Genomic DNA, 19,634 nt, shown 5'->3' with positions numbered 1-19,634 from the left:
CTTTCCTTTTCTCAAATTGCACTTAAAATCCGCTGCTTTTTTATGCTTTGGTATTCCTTAGTCCAGATTCTTTATTGTGTTTAGGAACTCTGAAATTTCAAGGGACAGATTGAAAAAGAAAAATTAGGTTATATAAATTCCCAAGAATTATATCTACTTATAAAATCTTTATAATGTAGAGTCATTATAAGCTCTTGGGGGTTTATAGCATTAGGAGAATTTAAGGTATGAGAAACGAGATTATCGTGAAATTATAAGAGCCAAACCTGTGTGGGTTATTACATGGTGAATTCATGGAAGAGAAGCCCAAGTAGGAAATGTTTAGGAAGAAATGGCTGTCACCTCAGCTATAGAGGAAGAAATCAGGTAAGGGGCTAAGTAGTGCTGGAGGTGAATGTAAGGACAGGCTTTAGATTGTTTGCACATCTTCCTCTGTAACCAATATAAATGTCATTTTTTCCTGCCAGGCCAACACATGCCCTCCCCGCTTTTTTTCTTTCAGGTCTCAACTTAAATGCCACTTCCTTAAAGAAGGACTATGTTTCTAAAATAAAAAAGAGCTCCTATTCTTTTAGTCTGTTTTATTATCATAGCACTTGTATTATTCTATACTGTTATTTTTATGTAGCACTTGTCACTCAGTACTTTCTCAGTATTTTATATATGCATGTTGTCTTTCTCTCCACTTCCTCCCTTTATCTCCCAACAGTGGATATAAGTTTATTAAGTGCAGGGGGCTTGTCAATTATGTTTATTGCTCTATCCACAGTCCCTAGAATAGAACTTACTTAGCAGGAACTGGTCTCTGGTTAGACTGAGAACAGGACTCTTGTCTTATCTTTGTAAACTTAAGATTTTGTCGTGCTTATTGAATTTAATTAATTTGGCTATTATTGAGAAGAAATGAGTTAATATTAATGAAAAGTATAATTTTATAAGTTAACACATTAAAATTCTTTTTTTTTTCTAAATAAAAAACTATACCAGTTTTAGCAATGGCTGGGCCACGTGTAGTACATGGAAGCCTGGGTAAAATTTAGATGCCAGAGGGCTGTCCCAATGTTTGTTTTTTCTGCTATCTACAGAAATCAAAAGGCAATTGTTTTAGGAAGTGATACTCTTCAATGGCTTTTTATATATTTTATTTTTTAAAAGCCACCGAGAAGGACTGTGTTTCAGATGAACAACTTCTATGATGTAGTAGTACACACTGAAATGAAGATGTTCCCAACAAATATTAGGAACAGTTCTTAGTTACTTTCCTAGAAGATCATTTTCTGTGTAGTTAGTGTTGCTTTTCCAGATGGACTTTCTGAGATATGAGTATTTTGCCCAGGGTTTAACTTTAAGAAAATGATAATAATTCTTGGAATACAAGTCTCAAGATTTTTCCATTTCTATAATTTTCCGTAAAAGGTTAGGTCTGTTTCTAGGTTGAACCTTCTCTGAAGATACAGTTTTTTTCTATTTTGCATCATATTAGCCTGGACATCTGTTTCCACTAGGCTAATCATTTGAAACAATTCTGTATACTGAGTTATATTGAAGGAACTTGGGGCAAGTTGCTAGGAGAAGCACTATCAATTTTAGTGAAAGATGTAAGCCTGAGGAATTATATTTAGTATTTCCTAACAATTAATAATAGTATCTAGTTTTGGGCAACTTCTGAATTTTGCTGGCTTATTTGTTATACATTCCTTGAAGAAATGATTGTGAAGGCAGTCCTGTTTTAACATAGCTGTTATATTCCCTCAAGATGGAATGTATTGGCTTAACCTCAGCTACATGGACTTTGCTAACTCTAATGACTAAACTCCTTAGAAAGCTAAAAATATTGTGCATATATTAAAGAAAATTTCTTCTCCCCCCCACCCCCTTGAAAGAGAAGCTAGGGATATTCTGAATATATAAGTAAAGATTCCAAGTTACTAACAAATGAAGTAATTTTTATGTATCATCATTAAGATTTTTGCAATATAGCCAATTTGGAGTCTCGAATTCTTATTCCAAATCTAGGGGTTCTCTGTAACATTTCAGATTTAATAATCCCTCCTTTATGAGTACAATCCATTTTTCCTTTCCTGGACTTTTGACATGAATTTCTGACTGTGTATAGCATGATGTTTTCTATACAAATATAAACTTTATTTGTATCGTGTGTTGTTTTGTTGTTTTCAATGTTTCTGCTTATACTGACTGTCTCATTATATTGAATTTTACTCTCCTGATGCCTTTGCTCACACTTTCTGCTTGCTGTCCAGGCTTTGTATACTTTCTCCTGTATACTTGCTCCATCCCTTCCTTTAAAACTCATGCTAAAGTTATGTTTCACAAATTTAACTCAATTTCATAAATGATCATCTGGGATAAGGAATGAGAGGAGGTGTGAGAAACAGCATTAACTTTTGGAAAGCTCAGAATTAAGTAAGGATGAGAATGGGACTTGATGGTAGCAGATATATTAGGATTAGCTAATATGATGCAATGAGAAAAAGGTAGAAGAGAGAAATGACCATTTTTGTTTTGAATATTGGCAGAAGGCTCTCCAGAAATAGTGCTATCGAGTCAGGCCTTGAGTGGTGAGTCCAGAGGAGGTGGACAGGTGGTCTGCATCTTCTCCGCTAGCTAACTGTATCTAGTTTGTGTTTTTAAAACTTTATGAAAGTTAATTAGACAGTTAGAGTGGGTGGCTACAGTTCTTTATTGTATAAGAAGCAGTTAGGTTTTTAGAATTGCATTTGAATTTTTTAAAAGATCCACAAGGTGATACCAGCTCAACATACAGCTCAATATATTTGTTGATGTTATCTTTAATTCTTGTTCAAGGAAATGGAGGAAATAAACACAAAAGAGGGAAAACTTTTTAAAATTTTTTCTTCAGGAATAATCTGTTTTGAAGTGGGCTGAATAAAAGCAATGATGAATCTTTTTGTGTGTGCATGTGTGTGCTTATAAAAATAAAAACGAAACCCAACTGTTGATTTTTGTTTTCAAAATGTCTTGACTGAAAAGCCTTAAGCCATGTTTAGTGGTAGGTACGGTAAGATACCCTCTGATGCTCAGACTTTCAGACGCTGGCTCTAGACTTCCAGATGCTAGTGCAGAACAGTTTGGGTGCAGAGAGATGGGCTGAACAGGACCCTGTTTGCCCCATTCCTGGGGGCTCTGATGTGGTAGAACTGAAGCAGGAAGTGAGGGAGTCCAAAATGCTAAAGCTGGAAGGGACATTTGACACAAAGCAATAGTAATAACCAGTCTATATATAGTTTGATGTGTTTCCTTCCTGAAGGGCTCTCTGCACAGTAAATAAAGCCAATAATTATCAATGGGCAACTGGGCCATGTTCTTAACAAAAGTATTCAGATGGCCATAAATCATAGCATCAAAACAAATAGACTAAAGGGATGCTCTGGAGAGGAATCTACCAGCTGTTTTCCTGAGGTTTTGGGAGAAAACTGTTGCCTAATAATATTTCTAAAGTTTAAATGAGGGTCTTATGGAGTTGGCAGAGTTTTTTCTTTTGGTACTAAAAAAATGGCTCCTATTAATTACATTTATTTATTGAATATATATAAGTAATTTATTACATAAGCACAAACATATTTTTTCAGTTACAGAGCATTTATTTCTCTGTACCAAGCATAGCTCTTTGTCAAATCTTTTACTTCTAAATGAGAATATTAAAATTTTCAGTAAGGACTTTTAATAAGTAAGGATTTGACTTATTGCTAACTTATTTCTAACTTTGACTTATGGAAAATTTGCCATATCATTTTCTTTTCCCCCTTTCCATGTGTTTTTCTTCCTTGTGTACATGTTTTCCAACTAAAAATTAAATAGGTTATTGGTTAATGTATGGTTAGCATCATACTACATAATATATATTTGAATCTATATTGTGTCTGTTATTTTGAAAAGCCATTTCAGGGAAAAATGCAATTAAACCCAATTAAACTTCTTTTTAAACAAACAAAAACTTTGGTCTGTTTCTCTCAGGCATGAATTTTCGTTATAGTATCCTAATAGACCTTACATGGTACATGGGATTAATTGGACAAAGAGAGTTTTGAAAACCTCTCCCAATTAGAGTCTTGGAGCACATGGGTAGTAATGTGTGGACAGAGAGGAGAAGGGGAGCCATTATTTATGGCTCTTGAATATTAGTTTCAAAATGGCCTTAGCGATCTTCTGGTCCAGTTGATTAATTCAGTTGCTTAAAATGTGGTACTCTCAGAACTAGGACCAGTTCCACAGTACTCAAGAAAAATTTCCTCTGTGGCAACACTTTTCTATCACCTGTACCAATTTTTTAAAAGTTTTAAAAGTTTATGTTGATTGTAGGGGTTCGGGAGAAGAGTTTGATTAGTTACTGTCAACTCACCACTTCTATTGGAAAAACAACTGCTTTGGCAGTGGTAAATTAGCGAAGGGTAGCATGAGTCTTTTAAAAGTCAAATTTAACAGACATTTGTTAAGTAGATATTATTTGGCTCAACAGTAGTGTCAGGCATTACAGAGATGAATAATGATTTTGGTTGCTGACTTCGAGGGGGTCTGTCTAGTGGAGGAGTCTGAGAGGGAAATGACTTACCTACTGACCTGTTCATTGCAACAAGATCATGGAAGAGAGCCAAGGGAGATGTTCTGAAAGAGCTAACATCTGGGCTGGATTTTTACAGATGAAAAAAGTGTTTAATAATTTTGCCTGAATTAATATGTGAGAATGCATATGCATATAATAGAACATGAGAATTTAAAAAATAAATGTTAATTATCCCATTTTATTGTCACCTAAAGATTTTAATGACTTTTTAAAGGTGAATATTCCTTCAGTAGCTTCTGAAACTTGGCCTTTTATGACATAGAGCTTAAGGATGATCTGATTCTTGAACAATCAAGAGGAAGAGTTAATTTAAGGGTTTAGAATGCTTAGCTATCATAAACTTAATGCAGTGAGAGAAGAGACTCTCAACGAAGAAGTGTGCAAGTGACAGAAGGTGATCCCTCCCAAACATGGTTCTACTAGTTTTAAAAAGAATTGCTTTATATCTGATGTACTATCCCTAGTGGCTAAAATGTTTCTAAGTTTTAACTTCTGTTTCTTGTTTTGAACTAAGAAACTCATCATTCTGATCATAAAATACCCAAATTAATAACTTCCCCTAATTTGACTTTCTTCAGATTAGAACTGTAAGTTTTTATTTACATGGCTACTGATTTTCTAGCCTGTTTATTGTGTGTAAAAAGTTCCTATTGTTTGCTTCTAATTAAGAACTCAGTGCTTTACAGACATTGTTCATTATTGTTGATGAAATTATTACATTTAAAAATAATTATATGAATTGGTAAACAGTTTCTTATAAAATCACACTTCTATGGAATATTAGTACATAGCAGGCCATTTTCTTTAAATGGTGGGGAAAAAAATCCAAAGACATTCAACGATAAGATGTGCACACTAACGGCTGTTTCCGATAATAGGAGCAATTTGCATTCAGAATAGAGAAAATGAATTATACAAAAGGGTATATAGAGGAACAGCTATAACTTCTCTGGCATGTGCAGCAGCCCACAAAATAAACTTCCTTCCAATGACATTGGCATGATTAATCCCAAGCAACCTGGACACTGAAATTGCTGTTCTGAAAAGGGGCTTTGCAGCCTGGAAATGTCATGAGTGTAACACTAGCCTTCTTGCTAAAGTGGGGTGGGGGCTGCTCAGTGCATTTAGTGAGACTCTCTCCTTTCTCCCCCAACCCCCAATGTTCACAGTATTTGAATATTCATGATGGGTTGACAGGTGGTCACTGAATGCAAGACTGAAGCCATTCTGGATCCTTTCACTTTTTCATTTTTCTATTAGAGAAACTTACAAGGTCATGTGAGATGCCTCGTTCTTGATTTACTTCTTCTGATATCAGTTTGGGACAATTTTCCTAAGGTGGGCTTCAGTTTACCTTTTTGTAACCATATTTTTGCTTGTGGAATGTCTAACCAATTTCCAGGTATATTATCAACATCATGTCTGTAATAAAAATGCCTCGCGCTTCTGTTTCCTTACATACAGTCTCCTGGCATGTCGACAGCCATGCCTTCAGTTGTGTAGATGGTGTTTCCTCTTCTTTAAAGGGAGAAAAAACGTAGGCTGTCTAGAGAATATTCAATCCAGGGCTGTGGACCTGAGTCTTCTGACCCAAATCTAGGGCTCTCTGCTTGCTGCATCCTGTTTATTTTCTTCCAAAAGGCTACATAGCAATTGGGTGTTTTAGGGTTAGATTTCCTGCCCGGCTTGAGTCACTTACTGAGAACTTATGTGCACCAGGTCCTGTGCTGCATCTTATACACACATCATTGTGCTTATCCATTCAGGATGCTTTAACAAAGTACCATCCACTGGATGGCTTATAAACAACACAAGTGGACTTCTCACAGTTCTGGAGACTGAAAGTCCCAGATCAGAGTGCCACAATGGTAGGATTCTGGTGGGAGCCCTCCTCAGAGTTGCAGACTGCTGTCTTCTCACCATCTCCTCACATAGAGGAAGGGGCAAGAGAGCTCTCTTGGGTGCTAATCCTATTCATGAGGTTTCCACCTTCATGACCTAATCACCTTCAAAATTCCTACTTCCTGATAGGATTTCAATTTATGAGATTTAGAGGAATACAAACATTCAGTCCGTAACAGTCACCCTGTTTAGTCTTCACATTGTCTAGAAGAGGAACCCAGAGATTTGAGGTGAAATAATTTTGCAGAGGTAGCTCACATAGTCTGAGGAGGATCATGGATTGGCACCCAAGTATGCTGGGCTGCTGTCACCTGAGCCCTTGACACTCTGTCTGCTTGAGGTGAATGTGCCTTCTGTCCTTGAGAAGTGAAAGGAAATTAGCAGAAAGAGCTTTCAAAATATGGTCATAAGGAACTCTGTTCAGTGTCAAGGCACTGATTCAGGCTGTTAACTTTTCGGGAGGATAAAAGGAAAAGAGATAGTAATACTTTGTGGTCTAGAAAGATCTTGTGAAGAAATTAGAATTTGAATTTGCAGAGGATACTGAGTAGCTTCAAGGTGTGGTAGAAGGGACAGAAAGAGAACTAGGCACTGGTGGGAAATGCTGGGCGCATTTGGGGGAAATGCATTGGAATGAAGCAGAGGGGTTTTGGTAGGTGACAAAGGGACAGGTAAGCTGGGGCTGCTGAAGAGGACCCAGGGCATCAGTGTGTGTGGCCTTGGTATTTGGCATGTACGTGTTTACTTCATGATACCACCAAAATGTAGTCTTAACTAGAATGGTTTCAGTTGGCTTGTGATTGATTTTCATTTAATTGAAAGTTTAGTGGAATGAAATCCTGTTTAGCTTCTTAGGGTCTCTCATTCCCCAAGAGCTTGTCTAATAGTCTTGCTTCCTTTTAACTCCATGAGAAATAAAAGCCTGATTGTTTCTTTTGTATTCTTATGATGTGATTAGATCTTAAGTGTTTACATGTATGTTGGTATTTCAGTAAACATTCCTTTTGGGTGGGTGAAGGAGGGAGGTTATGTGTCATAGAGATACGCTGGTTTTGGGATTTTCTAAGGAAAGCAGATGGCATAGAAGTCAGAACATCTCTAGGCCAGGCACGGTGGCTCATGCCTGTAATCCTAACACTTTGGGAGGCCGAGGCAGACGGATCACCTGAGGTTGGGAGTTCGAGACCAGCCTGAACAATATGGAGAAACCGCGTCTCTACTAAAAATACAGAATTAGCTTGTGTGGTGGCGCATGCCTGTAATTCCAGCTACTTGGGAGGCTGAGACAGGAGAATCGTTTGAACCGGGGAGGGGCAGGTTGCGGTGAGCCGAGGTTGCACCATTGCGCTCCAGCCTGGGCAACAAGAGCGAAACTCTGTCTCACAAAATAAATAAATAAAAATAAAAAAGAAGTCAGGACATCTCAGACAAGTCAGGAGTTAAGGTGGAGAGTGATTTGCATCAAACACTAGACATAGATAATACCCTTGTTAGGAAGCTTACAGTTCTTTTCAAACTTTGGGTTATAGGGAGCAATCATCAGTTTCCCTAAAGCTTTAGGGCAGGGTAATAACAAGTGAAGTTCACTCATTAATAATCATGGTTGACTGTGATGAGCTATTCTCCACCAAGATTTGAATAAATGAATTACATATCTGCTTTACATAAGAGAAATTATTGTTACAGTTTCTGGAGAAGAAATAAAGGATAGATCAGAGACTCAACTGGGGGTTTGTTTTGGCAAGGGGCTATGAAAATTGGGTGTGATCTAGACGGTAGAATGGGATTTTTTTTTTTTTTTAAAAAAAGAAGAATGTCTTTTTGTCTATTCTCATCTTACCTATTTTCTTTCTTAATGTTGCAGTGTGCAAAGATCCACCTTACAAAGTAGAAGAATCTGGGTATGCTGGTTTCATTTTGCCAATTGAGGTTTATTTTAAAAACAAGGTATGTAATCTTTACCCATTAATCTTTCAGTAGAAGATCCACCATTAGCCAAATGATGTTTAAAATAATTTTGACTCATAAGCACTTCTGTCACTAGATGATATTAAAATAAAAGTTAAATTTGTCTTCTAGGAATTTTGGCTATCATTACCCTTAATTATCAAGGAAGTGGCTAGAAGAAGATAATTTTAATTAAATGAAGTCAGATTATATGAAATTCATTAAGTGTTCCTTTAAAGAGAGGAGTGATTACCATATGGAAAAGATAAATATGTTTGTAAAATAGAAAAGAAGAATTATAGTTTTTCAGTAAAATGCTTCTTTTCTCATTTTCATATCTGTAGAATTTTTTTGAGGCTTGCAAAGAATAACCTCATTTTATCTTTAGCTGATACCCACACCATACATGTATATAGTTATTTCAACTTCAGATATATGGATTTTACTGAATTTAAAAGTTTTCAGGCCAGGCGCAGTAGCTCACACCTGTAATCCCAGCACTTTGGGAGGCCGAGGCAGGCAGATCACTTGAGGTCAGGAGTTCGAGACCAGCCTGGCCAACATGGTGAAACCCCGTCTCTACTAAAAATACAAAAATTAGCTGGGTGTGGTGGTGGACACCTGTAATTCCAGCTACACAGGGGGCTGAGGCAAGAGAATCACTTGAACCTGGGAGGCGGAGATGGCAGTGAGCCGAGATCACACCACTGCACCCAGCCTGGGTGACAGAGTGAGGCTCCATCTCAAAAAAAAAAAATTTTTCAGCACTACATATGTGGCATAACACACAGATTGTATAATGCCAGACAAATTGCTCAACCTCTGTGGAGCTTACTTTCCTTATTTATGAAATGAGGAGATAAGAGTACTTACCTCAAAAGGTGGTTAGTAGGATTAGATAAAATAAACTTCTGCAAAGTATTTAGAATAGTACCTTATAGATAAGCACTTAAAATGCTAATTATAATATTCCTTATTTTTCCTCCAGAGATATCATAATTTCTAAAACCTGTTGAAAAGTCAGGTAATTGGCTTTTTTTTTCTTTTAAGGAACTGAGCAAATAGAATATCATGTTATCCAAACCAGTGCTCAGTAAAATATGGTCCTTGGGATAGCATTAGCATTACCCTAAGAACGGGTTAGAAATGAGATTCTCAGATTCAACCCAAATCTATCAAATCAGAATCTCTGGAGGTAGGGCCTAGGACTCTGCATATTTACTAGTCCTTCTGATGCTTAGTAAGAGAACCACTGATAAGCCACTCTTTAATGTGCAGTCCCTTCCACTGGAACAGTGTCACACTGGCTTTTTCAACTTATAGCAGTCTCAGTGCTCAGTTCAGCAGTTAGAAAGTGTTAAAACCAGATTCATGATCTAGGTCTTTCTCTCCATTGGCTATACTCCTAACTTCTGTGCTATCTAGCAATAACTCTTTGCTAGAAGAATAATTATCTTTCTTAGTGGTGATACCACTGAATCGTTCACATATTTGTCATCAAATTAAATTGTTGAGATGTATTTATATCTGCTCATGTGATATGCCTTCATATTGAAGTGCTCATTTTTCTCATTTCAAGTTCTGTTTCCCTTAAGAAAATGGTTTTTGGCTTTCTTTTATTTCTTCTCTTTTTCCTTCACCACCAATTTCTCCAATACTTGTTACTTGTTATTGTATATTATAGTCATCCTAGTAGATGTGAAGTACACCTCATTTTGGTTTTATATGCATTTCTTTGATGACTTACAAGTTCGAACATCTTTTCATATGCTCATTGTTCATTTGTATTTTTTTTTGGAGAAGTGACTATTCATATCCTTTGCTCATTTTTCAGTGTAATTTTAATTTAAGTGGTATGTTTATGGGAAGAAATTTAGAGCCTGTCTCTATCTCCCATCTTTCCCACTACCCTTTTAATATCTTAGAAGTTTAAGTGATGAAGATCATATGGTGCTTTTCTTCCCTCTTGTCACATCCTCATATCCAGTGTTGTATTTCATCTAGAGATTGGGCTACATTATAGGAACAATCTAGCCCTTCAAGCCAGCAAAGTTCTTATCTCAAAGAAATTAAAGAATAGGCAATTATGATCTGTTATGAGAAGACAATAATAGTTATGATTATACCACTGCCTTCCCACCAGCAAAGTTAGTTTGACATTGCATTGACCTCAGTTTGGAAATAATGATGCAGTGAAATATCTTCTCTCTTTTCTTGTTTTTAACGTTTCTGGTCATTTGTACAAGCTCTGAGTTAAGCAGAGGAATCTATTTTATGAATTGCTCAGTTTTCTGCTTTACAAAAATAACTGGAATTTCCCCATATGCCAGATTTAAGAAGAGAACAAGTAAAGGATGAAGAGGCAGCAAGTATCACTCCCTACCACGCGCGCACGCACACACACGCATGCGCATGTGCGCGCACACACACACACACACATTCAGTCTTCTTGAAATTCATGGAACAGAGTAAAAGCAAGATATAATGAAGGCACATTGGGTAGTCATTATGACTGTAAGACATATATTCACTTTGTGGGGGATTTTATTTTCTTAAAATATAAGGGAAGAAAGCAGCATATGAGATGAAAAACAGCTCTTCCTTTGTGGCCATTGTAAAATAGACACAGGTGGAACATTGTAGATTTTCTCTTTAGTATATAGATTAGCTTATTTCTATTTTCTAGTTTTAGGCTTTCTTTAAAATTTCATACTTTATAATGATTTCTGTTTTCACATGTACACAATAATACATATATATTTCAGTGTTTGTAATATGGAAAAGTAGGATACACCTAATTGGCCCTATGTAGAGATGAGGATCAGTAAATGGTAATTAAGTAATCCTTAGAATTCTGCACAGTATTTAGTGTGGCAACATGAGTAAGTCTCAAAAAATGATGACTTAAAAGTTGCAGAAATATATGTACATGGTTATATCATTTGTGTATTTTTTAAAGAAATTACTAAAATGAATAATGGTGTTCTGGAGAGGTATGTATTTAGTATAAGAGCATATGCTGGAATGACAACACAGGAACTTAAGGGCATTAGTTACTGGAGGAGAGGAATGGAGAAGTTTACACATATGAAGTTCTTTTGTTTTGTTTTGTTTTGTTTTGTTTTGATGGGGTTTCACTCTGTCACCAAGACTGGAGTGCAGTGGTGCAATCTCAGCTCACTGCAACCTCCGCTTCCTGAGATCAAGTGATCCTTCTACCTCAGCTTCCCAAGTAGCTGGGACCACAGGCATGCACCACTACACCCAGCTAATTTTTGTATTGTTTGTAGAGACAGAGTTTTACCATGTTGCCCAGGCTGGTTTCGAGCTCCTGAGCTCAAGCGATCTGCCCACCTCTGCCTCCCAAAGTGCTAGGATTACAGGTGTGAGCCACCCCGACTGGCCAAATTTTATTTCTTTGAAGAAAAAGATAAAGCAAATCTCTGGAAGTGTTATCTGTTTAATCTCAGTAGAGGGCACATGGATATAGCATTTTAAGTACTTTTCTATATGTTACTAATTTCTTAGTTAAGAAAGGAATTACTGCTTTGCCACTGTGTCGTTTTCTTAGGATGTCTTAGAAACTAAATGTTTACTATAGTCTGATCTAGATCTCTGAGCTAGATATATTTGTTTCTTTATTTTTTCTAATTTTAACTTGTAAGAGCACCTAATGTGAGATCTAACTTCTTAAATTTTAAGTGTATTAAGTGTACAATACCTTATTGTTGACTATAGTTACAATGTACAGCAGATCTCTAGAGCTTATTCATCTTACTTAATTGAAACTTAATGCCTGTTGATTGACAATTCATTTTCCCCTCTCCCCAGCCCATGGTAACCACCATTTCAGTCTTTGATTTTATGAATTTAAAATCTTACATAATATCTGTTTTAGATATCTCATATAAATGGACTCAGACAGTACTCGTCTTTCTGCGTCTGGCTTATTCCCCAAGGTCCAGCAGGATGTATTTTTTATTTTTCGTATTACTGAAATGATCCATTGGTAAAAATTTAATAGGTCTAGGCTCTTGCTTCAGAGTGTTCATTTATTTATTTTGTATATTTATTATTTTATTTATCCCTGGAGTTTATTCAACTCTGTCTTGAAGAATAAACATCCATTGTAGTAATGATGTATTAGTCCCTTCTTACATTGTTATGAACACCTGAGACTGGGTAATTTATAAAGGAAATAGGTTTAATTGATTCACAGTTCTGCATGGCTGGGAAGGCCTCAAGAAACTTATAATCCTAGCATAAGGGGAAGCAAACATGTCCTTCTTTACAAGGCAGCAGGAGAGAAAAATGCAGAGCAAAGTGGGGAAAAGCCTCTTATAAAACCGTCAGATCTTGTGAGAACTCACTCACTATCATAAGAACAGCATGAGAGAACACCCCCATAATCTAATTGCCTCCCAAGACACATGGGGATTATGGGAACCACAATTCAAGATGAGATTTGGGTGGGGGCACAGCCAAACCATATTAAATGGTTCATGAAAAAGTGTTGTTCAGAATTTTCATAGGAATGAGGGAAAGCAGAAAAAAAATAATTCCAGGCAATGGTGGAAGAGTCTTAATTCTACATATTAAAGATACCCTGTCCTTGGTCACATTCCCATCCTTGTGTTTTTCCTCCTTCTGTAATGAGCTCGTCTTCAATTCTGCTCATTTATTTGGGCTGTCAGGGTCAAGGGGGTAGTAGAGTGTCAGTACGTCTCTTGAGTTTGTATATGTTAATTCTGTCTTATTTTGTATTTATGTCCAACAAAACAAGCCCATTTGTGAGAATTGTGTGTTTCAGAAACTCTAAACCAACAGGGACACTGAAACATAATCGATTTATGTTTGAAAGGATCCCATGCTTCTCTCTTTCAATATGATCTCATAAAAGAGAGAGTAAATGTCAAGGACTGAAGTTTCTGCAGAATGAGAGAGGGTAACTTGATATTGCCAAAAACAGATTTCCACCTCTAGGAAATTTATTATTTTTATACAGAGAGTAAGCACATGCTTTCTTATTTGAACTTTGAAGAAGAATGTTTTCTGAGGAGCATAGACTGACATAATATCGATGTCTGCCTTCTAAGAGAAGATATTCAGTTGGCCAGAGCACAAGTTTATGAGTACTTTTTTCTTACTTAAAAAAAAAAAATCTTAAAAAAAAATCATACTCAGGATTCGGAGAGTCATCTTCTGTGGTGCTTACCGTTGGTTTTATTGAAAAGTGATGTTTTTGTTCTGTTTTAGACTGTTGTAGACTATAAAGTGATGTTGATATTACCTCATTCTTTTTATGCTGGTAATTAATGTATTCTTCAATATGTTTTTCTCTTTCAGAAAGTGTACAGGAGTATGTATTTTCTTAGTAAAAGTATATGGAATAGAACTTAGGAGTTTTAGTCCTTTGACTACATTTAATGATTAACTATTTGGTACAGTCTTCCCAGATTTCCCTCTATGTATTTGCATAGATAAAATGTGTGTCAGCATAGATTGGCGGGGGCATGATTTAATATTTTTTTGTGACTTGCCTTTAATTCAGTTAGCAATATGCTTTTATATTTATTTATTTATTTATTATTATTATTATACTTTAAGTTCTAGGGTACATGTGCATAACATGCAGGTTTGTTACATATGTATACTTGTGCTATGTTGGTGTGCTGCACCCATCAACTCGTCAGCACCCATCAACTCGTCATTTACATCAGGTATAACTCCCAGTGCAATCCTTCCCCCCTCCCCCCTCCCCATGATAGGCCCCAGTGTCTGATGTTCCCCTTCCCGAGTCCAATATACCTTTCAAAGTCAGTATTTTTAAACACCTGAATGGTGTTATATGGTAATGATGAAGATAATTCTTAGTTTCTTGTTATTATAAGCAATGCTACCATGAACATTTTAGAGTATATTTTTGTACCTATATTTGAATATTTCTATGGAAGAGATTCTTAGAGGTAGAATTACTGGGTCAAACATCATATGTATTTAGTATGTTGACAGATATTGTCAAGATGTCTACCAAAAAGGCTTTACTAGTTTATGCTCCCAGTTACGCTCTCCTTTTAAAATTAACTCTAAAGTTGCATCTTCTGTTTTACAACTTGGAAGAGAGACAGATAAATAAAAAATGATCATAACTAAATGTGATAATTGCTTTAATAGAGGAATGCTATGAAGGACGTCTAATTCCGATTATATTGAGAGAGTGAGAAAGACTTTCCAGAGGAATTAATGCTTTAGCTGGGTCTTGAATAATGAGTTTGCATTAACTAGGCAATAGGAGGGGAGCTATGCTGGGAGAGAGGACATTTTAGGTTTGAGGAGCACTACTTGTGAAAGGCCAAATGAATGAATTAATGTGAAGTATTGGGGAACTGCAGATGCTTCAAAGGTGTGGGAAAACAGTATAGTAAGATATCAAAAGAAATGTAGGAAAGGTAGTAAGAGACTGCAATGGTTATTCCAAGGAAGTGGGATTTTATTGCAGAAAATGATGAACCATTAAAGGCTTTTATATCAGTGGAAAGCTGTAATCTGGTTTTTGTGTTAGAAAGCTCATTCTCTGGTCATTGTGGGAAGTAGAATGAGGTAAGTTCAAAATCAGGGAGGACATCAAATGAAGAATGGTGGTGGTCTAAGCTAGGACAATATTTATGCCTTAGAGGAAAGGATAGGTGGATTTGAAAGTTCATAAGGACGAATGCTAAATAGAACTTAGAGAAAATTTGACTGTAGTGAGTGAGGAAGAAGGAACAGTTGGGAATGGTTTTTGTGTATTTTAACCTTGGCAAGCAGTTAGAATTGCTGTTTTCCAAGATAATAGAGGATAGCACAAAAGACACATATGCATGAATTGGATGCTGCCATAAGTCAACCTGTGGAACACATGTATGTGGCAGCCAATGAGAGCTGGGCTGGAGATACACTTAGGGGAGTCACTGTCACACAGGCGGAACTGACTCCTTGTGAATAGGTGTCATCTCCTTGGGAAACTTTGCAGAAAGGTAAAGCACATTTAAGGGTCAATGAAGAAAGAGAAGAAAGTCCATGAAGAATATTGAGAAGGAACAGCCAGTAAACTTTGAGGAAAACCAGGAGAGAATGGCATCCTGATAAGAGAGAGAAAAAGTAGGTTTCATGTCAGATTGTAGTGGAAGTGAAGGAGTACTGAAGAAATGAGTAGAGATTATGATTTGGGAAGTTTGGATGAGGAAGTGGAAACCATGAATTTTGAGTTGTTAATTCTTATATTCTGACAGTTTCAGGTGCTAAGACTCTTGAGTCAAAAGAAATGGATTCAAATCATTTTTGTTTCATCATGTATTAGTAATATAACAATAAAACAAGGCTCACATCTGCTCCAAAGAGAGCAGTGAGAATTAAATGAGATGAATATTAAAGTACGCATTAGTTGTCATTATTATCTTGAGTCTGTATTTTCACCTTGCGTGGCTAAAGATCAATGTGTAGAGAGGGATAAATGTTCGGTCAACTTAAGTAATGGCTTGAGAGTTGAACCTAGGTATCATGAAATTCTAATTATTGTGTTCTTTTGCATAAGATGCTATTTTGTCCTAGTTATTTATTCAGAAAAATGCCATTCTTATTAATCTCACAGATACTTACTGCATTTCTAGTGTGTATAGTCGTAAACTAGTTTTTGAGGATACAATGATGATTCAAACATTGTTCCTACTTTCAACAATCTTCTGATCCAGCAGAGTAAATGGTGATAATAAGAAGTCAATTATTCTAAGATGTGGCAAGGGTAAGAGAAAGATGCATACAGGGTAGAGGAGAGGCAGTGGGGAGCTGAGAGTTAAGGGAAGGTTTTCCAAAAGTGAAATCATAAGTTGGGAAGGATGAGAAGTTACGTAGGTAAAGCAGTAGGTAGAGAAATGGTGGTAGGCAGTGAAGGTAGTAATGCAAAGCAAGAATGAAACCAGAGGTAACCTACAACATGGTAGGTACTGGGAAGCAACCAGCAGTGGGATATTGCTAGGCCATCAGATGGAGAGAAGGGGAATGGTAGGATATGAAGCCAAGAGCCAGATTATGAAGGCCTTTATGTGGCATTCAGGTGAGATTAGGGTTTTTAGCCTAATGGCCATTGGAAACTGTTGAAATTTTAATTAGGAAGTGAAAATGGCTAGATTTTTGTTTCATACAGATAATCTTAAGGCCTGAATGGAGGTGGAATTGAAGAGAATATATCCCAAAGTAAAGAGTTTATAGTAGTTTGGGCCATGAGTAAGAGCCTAGTAGTAGGAGTTAGAGGGCTTGTTTGAAGAAATATTTATGGAGAAAATGGCAGCCTTTGATGGTGAGTGTAGTAGGGTAGGGAAGAGGAAGGAATGTGCTTGGTTTCTAGTTGGGTGGCTGTGTTGCTGGTATCCTGTCACCTAAAAGATCATGGGGAAGATGAGAAGTTTTTCTCATTTCGTTTCCCCTAACAAAAGAAACTAATTTGTCAGATATTTCCATTTTGTTTCATTGATGATTCCATGATACTTTTTTTCCCCCAGTACTGCTTTGACAGTTTAGATGTTAGATGTCTTAGGTCTTTTCTATTTCTTATGAGGAATAAATTTTGCTTTTAAAATTTCACTTATGCCTCTCTTTTGTCTTTCATAAATTTTGTTAACCTCCAGGAAGAACCTAGGAAAGTCCGCTTTGATTATGACTTATTCCTGCATCTTGAAGGCCATCCACCAGTGAATCACCTCCGCTGTGAAAAGCTAACTTTCAACAACCCCACAGAGGACTTTAGGAGAAAGTTGCTGAAGGCAGGAGGGGTAAGTGGCACTCTCTTGTGAAAAGCATTCCTATTAAAAAACAAAACAAACAAAAAAAACTAGTTCCTGATGTGTTAAAAAGTATAATAAGGTTTTGGGAGAGGTAAAAAGAGATGATGTAACTTGATGGCTTAGCTGTGGATTCATGTGTTCAGATGAAGAGGTAGACAATAATATTTTACATAGGTATAAGTTTGAAATTACACTATGTATTAAAACAGTCTTAAAATCTATGCAGCTCAAATTTAATTGTGACAAAATGCCAAAACAAATAAGCAATAAACTCTCCTCATTTAAGAAAAGAATAATATCTGGACTGTGTTGTATCAGTTATAGAAACTTTTGGGTTAAGTTGCAAGTCACATTAAAAATTATATAAAAAGAAATCCAAATTTTCTTGATCACAATTAATAGAAAAAGTATCTTCACTCATATTACATGTTTGAGTCATTTAAATACGCATTTTTGTTTGTTTGAATTTTGTGTCGATAAAAGATGGATTTTCCTTTTTAAAGTAATGGTAGCAAAAGTGTTGTAAATTTTTGCCCTTGTGATTTGACTAGTATGGGAAAGAATTTTAAGTGGTACCTCTTGCAAACATAAACATTTGGAATGTTTGCTTCTGAAGCTGGGTCAGCTGTACAAACACTATTGATTGGTCAAAATCTATTTGACAATGAGTGTCACTGGGATCATCAGCTCCTACTTCACATGAACTTACGTATCATATTATGTGGGCACTTCACACCCTGTCTATTTTGAAATGTGTCCTTTTCTCCAGGATCATCTTCACTTCACTTCCAGTTTCTCTGGAAGGTTTTTGCACAGTTTTCTATTTATGAAGTTATTTTCTATATGCATTTGTAGACCATAACCCACCAAGATGCCTTATATCACTGATAAACTCTACCTGAGGGCTTTGTAGGAAGGAGGTGGTTTTTTTGTGGCATAGTTTTCTTTATTGGATACATGAACAACCACTTCGAGAACCTAAGAAAAGCTATTGTTCCTCTTATGAGAAAGTTGCCCATATATATAATTGTGTGACTATTCTGGGTGATGTGAACCTTATTTTTTGAGTTCTCTTTTGCTAGGCTGCTGCCCTTTTACCTGAATTATGAATATGTGTTTGAAGCATTGCAAGTACTTTTACTATGTTTCATTCCTTGTTGTATGTATGTCAGTAGAAAAGTGGGTATTGGGCCAGCTTTGGAAATGAAATGCCACTTAGAGTATTCTATGGGGGAAATACAGTTTCATGAAGAAATGGGCTTTTGTAACACATCTTATTTTAAAATTAGGAACTTATTATAAAACTATTAAAGAAGTTGTTTGGAAAAGTAACTCTATTTTACTCCTTTTGTGGTTATCAGGAGTATAGTGTTGATGCTATTTACCTAAGTCTATGCCCTTAACAATCAACTGGTCCATTTTACATCCTAATCGGCCTCATTTTTTTTCTTAAGAATTTGGCATTTTACATTTCTGATTATCTCTTTTGGGTTGTGTAGTTGGGTGGGTAATTAGAGTGTGCAAATTATGGAACTCGAGTACATCATGCTTCTGATAAGGGTCGTAGGAAAATGTAAATATGACACAAGAACTTTTTAAAGCAACCACTTAGTCCCAGAGAAGTAGAGGGTTGCCTGTGAGCTGGAAAAGAGGTTACAGTCAGTGATAATGCAGCAAAGTGCAGCACTGCATCCTGATAAGGTCTCTAGTTGATTTCTCATCTTGTGCTCTACTCAGCCTTTATCTTAGAATGATTCTTCTTGACTTCCAACTTTCCTTCTTTGTGTTTAAGTGCTGTTTGAAGCCAGCAGATATTTTCCTATTACAATTAGACTGTGTCTTGACAACTCTAAAATAATAAAATGTGAACTATTCCAGGCATATGCTATTTGAAATATTACAAGTTATTTAAGGGACTAATCACAGTGAATTTTGCAGTAAAATAAACACTTAAAAATTTATTAAAAATCATAGTAATTCTACAGATTTTGTCTATTTCATATGGGAAGATTAAAATGAATTTCTATAGAAATGTAAAAAGAAATCAATAGACTAATAAACTTTTTTTGACTTACCTAGATTTTTGACTGCCTTATATTATTTATACCTGGCTTTAACCATTTGTCTTGTCTTAGTATTAATGCAGCCTATCATGGTGTTACTAACTTATGAGCCATTCTGATTTCATGAGAAATGAGTTCACGATTGTGTCTTCAGATAAACTTTTCTTTTTTTTTTTTTTTTGGCCTGGGTTTTGTGATGGGAGAAAGGATACTTTCCTCCTTATACCTAAAGATTATGTGTGCAACATAGATGTATATATTCTACCTTAAAAGGAAAAAAAAAATTGAACCCTTCTTCTA

At 36.2% G+C, this 19,634-nt stretch overlaps 1 protein-coding gene across 1 annotated transcript in view; it reads left to right on the top strand.

Annotated features, from left to right (window-relative positions):
• The window catches only part of MLLT3 (myeloid/lymphoid or mixed-lineage leukemia (trithorax homolog, Drosophila); translocated to, 3), a 144,462-nt gene that overhangs the window by 19,592 nt on the left and 105,236 nt on the right, over nucleotides 1-19,634 (top strand). Inside the window, exons 2-3 of the mRNA XM_011992672.1 lie at nucleotides 8,315-8,452; nucleotides 17,116-17,259. Of these exons, the coding sequence (XP_011848062.1) occupies nucleotides 8,315-8,452; nucleotides 17,116-17,259 (282 nt within the window). The remainder of the gene's footprint in view (nucleotides 1-8,314; nucleotides 8,453-17,115; nucleotides 17,260-19,634) is intronic.

Source organism: Mandrillus leucophaeus, unplaced genomic scaffold (genome assembly GCF_000951045.1).
Source record: "Mandrillus leucophaeus isolate KB7577 unplaced genomic scaffold, Mleu.le_1.0 Scaffold415, whole genome shotgun sequence".
Classification (NCBI taxonomy): domain Eukaryota; kingdom Metazoa; phylum Chordata; class Mammalia; order Primates; family Cercopithecidae; genus Mandrillus; species Mandrillus leucophaeus.
Note: the sequence above shows the minus strand (reverse complement) of the source record. Positions and strands in the feature narration are given on the sequence as shown.